This window comes from Alligator sinensis, unplaced genomic scaffold (assembly GCF_000455745.1).
Source record: "Alligator sinensis unplaced genomic scaffold, ASM45574v1 scaffold719_1, whole genome shotgun sequence".
Classification (NCBI taxonomy): Eukaryota; Metazoa; Chordata; order Crocodylia; family Alligatoridae; genus Alligator; species Alligator sinensis.
The window spans coordinates 89209-98564 of NW_005843473.1; the positions used below are offsets into that span (position 1 = coordinate 89209).

Sequence of the window (9356 nt, forward strand, 5' to 3'; positions counted from 1 at the left end):
CTGTGTCTAAGTTCCCTGGCTGACAAGGAGACGGTGACTTCTGGTGCTGCCCTAAACTGCCCCGCAGGTCTCTGGAGGTGCCTGGGTGGAGGTGGATGAAGTGTCAGTCACCCTGCTAGACTGGGTGTTCTCCCTGTGGGACAAGGCTATTGAAACAGTTGTTCTGGATAGTCAGGGGTCATAATAACCAGCAGGAAAAAAAAATCAGAGCAGCACACACACGGGCAGCACGCACTGCTCAGAAGCAGAGCCAGGCCGCCTGGAGCTGTACTGCAGCTGCTGGCCAGGCCCTGCGCGGTAGAATCACTGCTGCTGCAGCCCTGGGAGGCCCCCAGAACCCCACACAAGGCTGCTGGGACCAGCCCAGTGCCCAGGGCCAGCCTCCCCTACCCCACCTGGGGTAACTTGCCATGCCCCAAAGTACACGTGGCACAGATGTTCCCTGGGGACAAGCGGTGGCAGCGCAAGGTCCACTGCCGCCACTTGTCCCAGGGGAACCAAACGTCCACGCTTGTCTAGACGTGCCCTCTGCCTTTAACTTATGAATCCTGCTGTGACACTGAAGAGTGTGTGGTACTCCAGAGAACACGTGATAGCTCTCAAGGCAGCCCTGGCTGAGAATCACTGTTCTAGAGTCTTGGTCCAATTTGTGTGGAGGGTTGTCAATACTTATGTTATTAGTATGATGTACTTTTCTGGTGCTTTCTTTGCTGATATTTTTTATCACGGTGGTGGAAGCTAAAAGGCATTTGGGAGCACCGCCCTGGTGAACATGAACTTTACCTGCTGAAGATCTGTATTTTAGATGTTTGTTCCAATTCCTTGGGAGGGTTTGAGGATACTTATATTTTATTAGCACGGTATCCTTTTCACTCCATTTCCACTGAAAACCTTCCCTTGGGATCTGGTCAAATGCTCTGTCTCTCTGAAAACCACAAGCAGCAGTTATTCTTCCACAGTGCTTTTCTTGGAGTCTGAAGATCTCTTGTACCTAGGACATCCCAGGGGAAGGGGCAAATCAGGGCAACTGTCCCAGACCCTGTGCTTTGGGGGGCCCCGTGGAGCCAGGCTGAGAGGCTGTGGCAACTCTGAGCTGCTGTCGGCTTCATGTCTGGCTGCTCGGCAACAACCCCGCTCCCCCCAGTGCCAAATCCACCGCCGAATCCAGCATGTCCGGCCGCTTGGCACCCCCCGCTCCCAACGCTGAATCCGCCACCAGCTTCCTTGTGTCCAAGGGCAGGGCCCCGCACCCTGCTTGGGTCGCCTCTGCTTGCACCCTTTTCATTTTCTGAAACCAAACTGATTGTAACTGATGGACTGGTTTCTCCAATAACATTTCCCAAGTTTTTCAAAGAATGCTGAATTTTCCTATTGCTGGGTTTTTGGTTGTAGCCATGTTGGTTTAAGACATAGGCAGGACAGGCTCTTTGAGTAGATGTGATAACTTTTATTAGACCAACTGAGTAGTTGGAAAAAAAAGTTCTTTGCAAGCTTTCAGGTGCAGTCACCCTTCTTCAGGCCTAGGGAGCCTCTGGTGTTCTGAGACTCCAAGGAATGAGAGCAGCTAAAAGTGTGACAGGACCTCAGTGAGAATGTAAATAGTTGGAAATTAGGAAAACAAAAGGTAGAGCAGGGAAGGGCGGGGGGAAGGTGTGTAAGGGAGACTCTCTACAGCAGTAATTCAAAGTAGAAAAGAGGCTGACTTTGAAAAAAGAAATAGCTGGAAATTAGGAAGTCAAAAGGCAGAAAAGGAGGGGAGAGGTGGGGAGGAAAGGGGAGGGGGGAAAGAAAAGCGTAAGAGGTCAGGTCTGGCAGGTATCTGGTAAATCAGATGTCAGGCAGGTTGTAATGTGAGAATCCCATCTCTATATTGAGTCCATGATTTGCTGTACCCAGTAGACATATGAAGTGAAGTTCGTAGGCTCATCTACGAAAGGTGTTTTGTAGAGGAAAGGGAACTTACAAAACACCTCACAAGGGTCCCATGTTCCCAGTATGTGAGACTCTGGATTGCAGAATTAAGGATATTTACAGCTGGGGAAGCATTCGCTGCTCTCTGTTCTGATTCTCACCTCTCCTCATCCCCATACAGCCTCTTTCCCGGACGTGCTTATGCCCACGTTGTCACCTCCCCATGCCCAATAATGCAGGTTTTGCTCTTCAATCTCTTTCCACAAAGCTTCACCATGAGGTGCTTGCTGCTTTCCTCACCCTGCTTTCTCCTGCCCTACTGTTTATAATGCTTCTGCTCATCATGCCTCAAAATGAACATGGCATCCCTATGGTGGTTCTCTTTCTTTGTGATGTGGGAATGGACTGGGGACCAGAGCCCCTTTTAAGGTCCAAGGACACTGATTTCCCAGCTCCTTCCTCTTCCACTGGAATCACCAAGATCCAGGGCTCGTTCGCACTAACTGACAACACTGGTGGGGCCATGGAAACAGCAAGTGATGCTGTTACCCAGGACATGACCTCACAGCCCCAGGAGTCATGGGGTTCATCCTGGCTAGCACATACAGCTGGGGCTGGGTTGCAGAGGCATTGAGGAGACAGGAGAAAGCCTGGGTGCATAGAACAAGAGCCCCTCTGCAGTCACATCCAGGTTGGATTGGGACTATGAAGGTGGGGGGGTCACTGTGCAGGTGTTCCCATCATTGAAGCCAGAGGCTGGGTCTCCTTTGGATGCTTAAAAAGTTAATTGCTGAATGTCCTGCTTCCCCTTCCCCCCTCCTCCCAAGACTTTCTCGATAGTCAGGCCTGTCCTGGCATGTAACAAGCAAAGTAATGAACCACAGAGGCAGCCTGGGAGTTCCCTAAGACAAATCGATTGAGAACTGATTAACAGATATTCCTTTTATTAAGTATCTCATCTAAACTGGTTCTCCCATGGGAGCGGGGGACCTGCCTGGTTGATAAAGAAACAAGATATTCAAGAACAGTAAAAAAACAGATAACAAAGGTAATGTCCCAAATGCCACGGGTAGAAATTGGAAGGGATCACCTTGATACCCAAACGTAATGGCCTAGGACTGGATGGTTTCAGAAAGGATCTTTTTAAAAGGCAACTTTGGTTTTGTGTCCCCCCAGCTTTTATCCTCTCTGCTACCTGGCTCCATCACTTAGCTCTAACTGTTGTCTTCTCTGCCCAGCTGCCACCAGAAGCTACCACAACATCCCACTTGGGACATTTCACATGGAAACAGAAGGGAGCTTTGGATGTTACAATCCAGGGGCAGGACTCTCACTCCCACTGCCCAGGGAGGATGTGGGAAACAGATCCCCATTCAGTACAATGATCCTGCTCTTATGGGTTCGCTGCTCAGAGCTCTGCCAGAAACACTTCTGGCACTGGGCACAGCGGTATGGTTTCATTTCTGTGTGCACATGCCAGTGCTTGATGAGCGATGACCTGTCAGTGAAGCTCTTCTCACACTGAGCACAGGAGAATGGCTTTTCCCCTGTGTACACATGGAAGTGTGCTGTGAGTGTGTACCTCTGCATGAAGCTGTGCAAGAAAATGGCTTCTTTCCCATGTGCACGTGACTCATGGGTTTTGAACTCTAGCTGATGCGCTTCTCACACTGGGTGCAAGAGAACGGCTTCTCCCCTGTGAGCACATGCAGGTCGCTGGTGATTTTGGAGCTCTGAGCAAAGGTATTCCAACGCTGGCATCAGGAGGGTTTTTCCCCCATGTGTACATGCAGGTGATCAGTCAGATTGGAGCTGTGGGTGAAAATCTTCCCGCACTGGCTGCAGGAAGAGGGTTTCTCCCTGAAGTGCACATGCAGGTGATTGTTGAGACAGGAGCTCTGTGTAAAGCTCTTCCCACACTGGGTGCAAGAAAACGGCTTCTCCCCCCGTATGTACATGCAGGTGGTTTGTGTCAGTCTGTGAGTGAAGCTCTTCCCACATTGACTGCAAGAGAAGGGTTTCTTCCCTGTGTGTACATGCAGATGATTGGTGAATTTGGAGCTCTTGCTGAAGTCTTCCCACACTGCCTGCAGAAGAATGACTTCTCCCCCATGTGCCCACACTGGTGCTATGTGAGGCTGGAGCTCTGGGTGAAACTCTTCCCACAGTGGGCAGAATGGTTTGTCCCCAACATGCACGCATGTGTGGCTTCGGAGGTGATCCCACCTGGTGCAGCTCTTCTTGCACACAACACAGTGGCACAGCTGCTCCCCCATGTGCATGCCCTGGTGCACTTGGAGGTCATGCAGGGAGACAAAAGCTCTTCCCACACTGGGCAGAAGTGCGGGTGCTCCCCCACGTATGTCCTCTGGTGTCCGAGAGGGCATGGATGGTAGGCCTGTGCAAAGCAGCAGTATTCGCTTCTGATTCGATGGGACAGTGATTCGATTTGGCCGATTTGGATTTGGAGATTCGGCCATAGGCTATAATGGGGAATCACTAAAATACCTATAACTTGGTCATTTTTTTGCAGATTCGAATGAAAACAGCAGGGATGGCAGCCCCTTCTGAAACATGAAGCCTGCCAAGTTTCGCAGAGGTTTCTGTGAAAGTGCACCTCAAGATTCTGAAAGCACATAGGTGCAGAGCGAGGAGGGTGGCACTCACTCTGTCTGCACGTGGAGCTTGGGGAATCCCAGAAGTGGGAGGTTCACCTTTAGGAACACTAGCTGCTCCACAAAACCAGGATCCAAGGAGGCGGAGGGGGATGTCACATCATCAGCAACACTGAACAACCTCTCACTTGCAACACTGGTTGGTGGGCAGGACAGGTATTCCCTGGCAACCATGGCCAGATCCTGCCACACCTGACAGCGGGCTACCCAATAGGCCAAGGGGTCACAATGCAGCGGCTCCACCTCCTCCGCGAGATAGGCAGCCACCGAGGCCTCTGCACTACATGCCTGATGGTGGAGTCTGGTGCCTCTGGACCCCAACATTGAAGCCATGCCCTTAGCCCACATTGGCAGCGGCTGTGGTGAAGGAGATTGGCTCGTGGTTGGAGTGCTGGCACGGGAAAGTGGATCCCCCTCTTTCCTTTCCCCCTGCCTCTGCCCTTCTGCCTCCCTGACTCTGTTCACCAGCACCTCTGTCCAGTGATCGAGGGTCTTGCTGCTGCAGACATTCCCCTTCACCCTCGGGTCGCACATACCCGCCAGCACGTGGACCGTACTGGACTGCAATGGATCCAGCTGTTTTTTGATGCCCTCCTTCAACTGCTTCACCAGTACCTGCACCTCTGGTGAAAGTGGCTTGCCCCACCCAGGAACATCAATACCATGCAGCTTCTCCAATTCATTCTCAAGCTCCTTCGCTACGGGGATCACCTGGCTAAGGAGGGCATCGACAGCGCTGAGGCTCTCTGTGGCCTCGAGGAACGGTTTAAGGATCACCAAGATCTGGGAAATGGTATCCCATTCTGTTTTGTTAAGAGGGCCACTGAGCCCAATCTCCCTGTCCAAGGCTACCTCTTGAATGGCCTTCTGTTGCTCGACCAGCCTTTCCAGCATCAGGTATGTGGAGTTCCATCGAGTCTCCACATCCTGAATGATTTTCTGTTGCGGGATGTTGAGCTCTACCTGTTTGTCCCGCAACATCTTGCCCCCCTTAATGCTGCGGTGGAAGTAGCCCGCCACCTTCCTGCATTTTGAAATGAGATGCTTGGTGGTGCTGGCACCATCACCAGCAGCCCCATCCCCCTCCAAGGCATCCCTGACAATGAGGTGCAATTTGTGTGCCACACAGGGAATGCCAACAAAGTTGGCATCATGCACCGCCTTGACCATATTGGCCCCATTGTTGGTGACCATGAACCCCCGGCTGAGCCCGCCAGGCCCAACGAGCCACCCCTGCACCATGCGGTTCATAGCCACCATGATCTCCATTGCCGTGTGGGACTCATCCATCATCTCCGCTTGAAGGAGAGCCCACCGACGCCCTGACTGATCACACCAGTGCCCTGTGATGGAGAGGTAGGCATGATCACCCTGGCTGCTCCAGATGTCCGAGGTGAAGTGCAAGGCTACCTGCGGGTCTGCCTTCCGCAGCTCCTCCCGCAAGTACTCCCTGCATGCCTCATACAGGGAGAGCACCGCCGTCCTGCTAAAGGTGGTACATGTGGGCACTTGGTAGGATGGGGCCAAGAGCGCCATGAGCCGTCTGAACCCTGGACGCTCAACAAAGGAGAAGGGCTGGCCATCCAGAGCAAGCATCTCCCCAATGCTCTGGGTGAGCCTGCTTGCCTTCGGAACGAGACCCCCCTTGTCTCCACCTTTCCCCCACTGGTCCAGGGTGGCCTGCCCCTGCTTCTTGGGGACGGGGGCTTTGGAGCAAGAGGGGGACTTCTTTTTGGGCACGCTCCCACTAGCACCAGGAGGAAGAAGAAGGGGGTGGTGCCTGCGGAGATGCAGCAGCATCCCTGTGGTGGTGAGGTGTTTCTCGTCCTTACCCCGGCTGGTCTTACATTGACAGTGCAGGCAGATAGCATATGTGGGATCTTCTGCCACCTCAAAATGATCCCACACTACACTACCCCCTCGCTTCTGGGGTGCGGGTGCATGTGCAGATCCTGCCTTTTCCCCCTCCTCACCAGGCAGAGGCACAACAACAGGAGGAGCTGAGCCACCTGCCCCCATAACCTCTTCCCAGGTGCCTTCCAGAGGAGGAGACCTGCCTCTAGAGGAGCTTTGAGGGGTGTGGAGCTGTGCAAGCCTTCCGAATCTCCCTGAATCAATTCGGAGGCTTCCGATTCGATTTGGACCTTTTAAAGGGTCAGTCGATTCGATTCGGAGATTTGGCCGCCGAATCGGGCCGAATCTCCTCCGAATCGAATCGGCTACTGAAGCTTCACACAGCCCTAATGAATGGTGAAAGCTGTCCCCATGCTCAGTACACGGCTGGATATTTTCCCTCCAGGGAGTTCCCCTCTGGGCCCCAAGTTCCTCTTTTTCCCAAAAGCTCTCACCGGGTTCTCCACATATATGCAGCCCCTGCCTGCAGGGAACCATGCCATTGGGGGTCTTCAGGTCTCTCTGCCCTTCAAATCCTTCCAAGTTCCTTTCAGTCTCTGCTGTTCTCTGTCCCTGTCGGGTGAGGAGCTGGTTTCTGGACTGAAACAGCTTCAGGTTGGCAGGCCCTTCCTCACGAGGCTGCTGCTGCTCAGCTCTGCCCAGTGTCTCAGCATCTGCTGGGTGGAGATGGGACCCCAAAAATTAGTGTCAGTCCAGCTGGTAAAGGGAAAGATCTGCTATTCCCCCATGCTATTGGATATGCATCTAGCTGGAATCATCTAGACCCAGCCCTCTTTCCTGCCTATGCAGCGGGTCGGACTCGATGATCTATTGAGGTCCCTTCCGACCCTAGCATCTATGAATCTATGCTGGGATGTGCCCCAGATGCTGGATGGGCTTTGGTTCCTCAGTAAGAACAAGGAGTCCAACTCCACATGGACTCTTGGTCTCTGGTCTCACAGCTTGTATCTTTTGTGCCCCAGTTATGGAGCAGAACATGGGCAATTTTGGTGGAAACAAGGAAGCGTTTGTATTCCCCTAAACATGAACTCCTGTGAATCCCAACTGCATCTAGCAGGCATTTCATAAAACTGAAAGTATTGACTGAACACTGCTTTTATTCCTCTGACTGTTACAGAGGGGAGGAGCAGAGTTTCAGTTCAAATTAAACAACAGGACTAGTAGCAGTAGGGACTAGTAGCAGTGGGTAGCAGAGCATCAGCCTCTCTGTAGCCTAATCCTTAGCAGCACCCACAGGGTTTCTGCCAACTCTGATAGCTACCACGGGGCAAGTCAAACAAGATCATGCCCTGCCAGAGTGCATAGCACAGGTATAGCCAACTTGGGCTGCGCTATTAACTCATACATTGCTGAGGGAAGATAGAAACAAAAGCTCATGGTACCTCAGGGCTACCAGATTTTGTGTCAGATCAGGACAGCGGATTAGGTGTTGTCCCTAGCATTTTACTACTTCCCTATAGATGGCTCCTCCCTTCCATGACAGAAACCCTTGCCAAAATTCTGCCTCAGAAGACAATCTGAAGGGCTGAAGGTGGATTTCCTATCTAAACAATCCTAAAGAGGGGAAGAATAAGGGATCAGTTGCCTGTCCCTGCATCACTAAAATGCAAGAAGTGGATACACATGCCTGCCTGGACAAAATATGTCTGACTAAGCTGCGTGAAGTTGGGACCTGGTGGGAGCAGCTCAAGGCAAGTGTTCAGGTTTCCAGTTCCCCATGGGTATTGAGAAGTTCTGAGCTGAGATGTAAGTGGAAGGGCATTAGAGATTTTCAAGACTCACCTTGCGACAAGTCCTCAGACAACAAGCTTTCTTCAGCCTCCTCATCATCACGGACCCAGCGCTTCATCTCCCCTCGCTGGATGTGGCAGATTAGGTCTGGTGTGGGACCTCCTGTGTTGGGGAGTGTACAGAGGGTGGTTATTCCACCATCCACTGCTCTATTGGGACTGGGAAAAAGGATCCAGTGGACTCAAATATTCTAACAGGCAGAAAGGAGGACACTTAGGAAGGACATTTCAGCTGGTGTGGGAGCCACATATTCCCTTCTGGGAAGTATATAAATCAACGGTGGGCAAAATACAGCCCACAGGCCATATCCAGTCTGCCAACTCATTCTATCCAGTCTGCGGTGCCAGCAGAGGCTGGAGCCGGAGCTGCTGCCTGCTCACCACCAGACAGAATCAATTGGCAGGCCTGTGGATGGTGGCTACAGGTCCGGCCTCTGCTGATGCAGCAGGGGACAGTGGATGGAAGCAGACCCACCCCCCTGCCTGACCTAACATGGCAGCCTGGAAGACAGAGTCTGACCCCATGGTACAGAATGGGCTGGTGGGCAGGGCTGCTTCCATCCAGGGATCCCTTAGGTGCCAGCAGATGCTGAAGCTTCAGCCACCTACCTAGCACAGCACGACAGGAAATGCAGGCTAGAGTGGTAACTGAACCCCTGGTCCTGCCTCCCCCCAGTCAGGGTCTGCACAGTGGCTGGAGGGTGTGGAGGGGAATGCAAAGAGGTGGGGGCATTCCCTCCACCCCCTCTGCAGCCTGGCTCCTCACTTCTATAAAAACAATAGCCTGATGGCCACATGGCTCTCAGCCCTATTCCTGGTGGGGTCAGCCAAGCCAAGCCAAGCAGCATGGGATGGGGTGGGGGTAAGGAGCGGAGATAAGATGCTACGGTCCCGGGCAGGCTAATGCTCCTGCTTCAGCTTTGGTGCCAGCTTCAGCCCAGCTGCAAGGAGCACGTGTGAGAGCGAGCGTGTGCGAGAACGAGTGAACATACATTGCTCCAGGGGATGAGGGTGGCTTCTGGGGGTAGGTGTGGGGGTGGGGGCAGGACAAGCAAGGTGCTGAACC

The 9356-nt window shown here is 52.8% G+C and overlaps 1 protein-coding gene across 2 annotated transcripts in view; it reads right to left on the minus strand.

The window, feature by feature from the left end:
• LOC112548745 overlaps positions 1-9356 on the minus strand; it is a 22815-nt gene that overhangs the window by 7656 nt on the left and 5803 nt on the right. Inside the window, exons 6-8 of one of the 2 annotated variants that reach the window (XM_025195352.1) lie at positions 8283-8393; positions 6935-7156; positions 1872-2905 (exon numbers count right to left, since the gene is read on the minus strand). In XM_025195352.1, coding sequence (XP_025051137.1) covers positions 2871-2905; positions 6935-7156; positions 8283-8393 — 368 coding nt within the window. In that variant the 3' untranslated portion in view covers positions 1872-2870. Of the gene's footprint in view, positions 1-1871; positions 2906-6934; positions 7157-8282; positions 8394-9356 lie in introns of those variants that run through there. The other variant, XM_025195353.1, reaches the window with a different exon arrangement.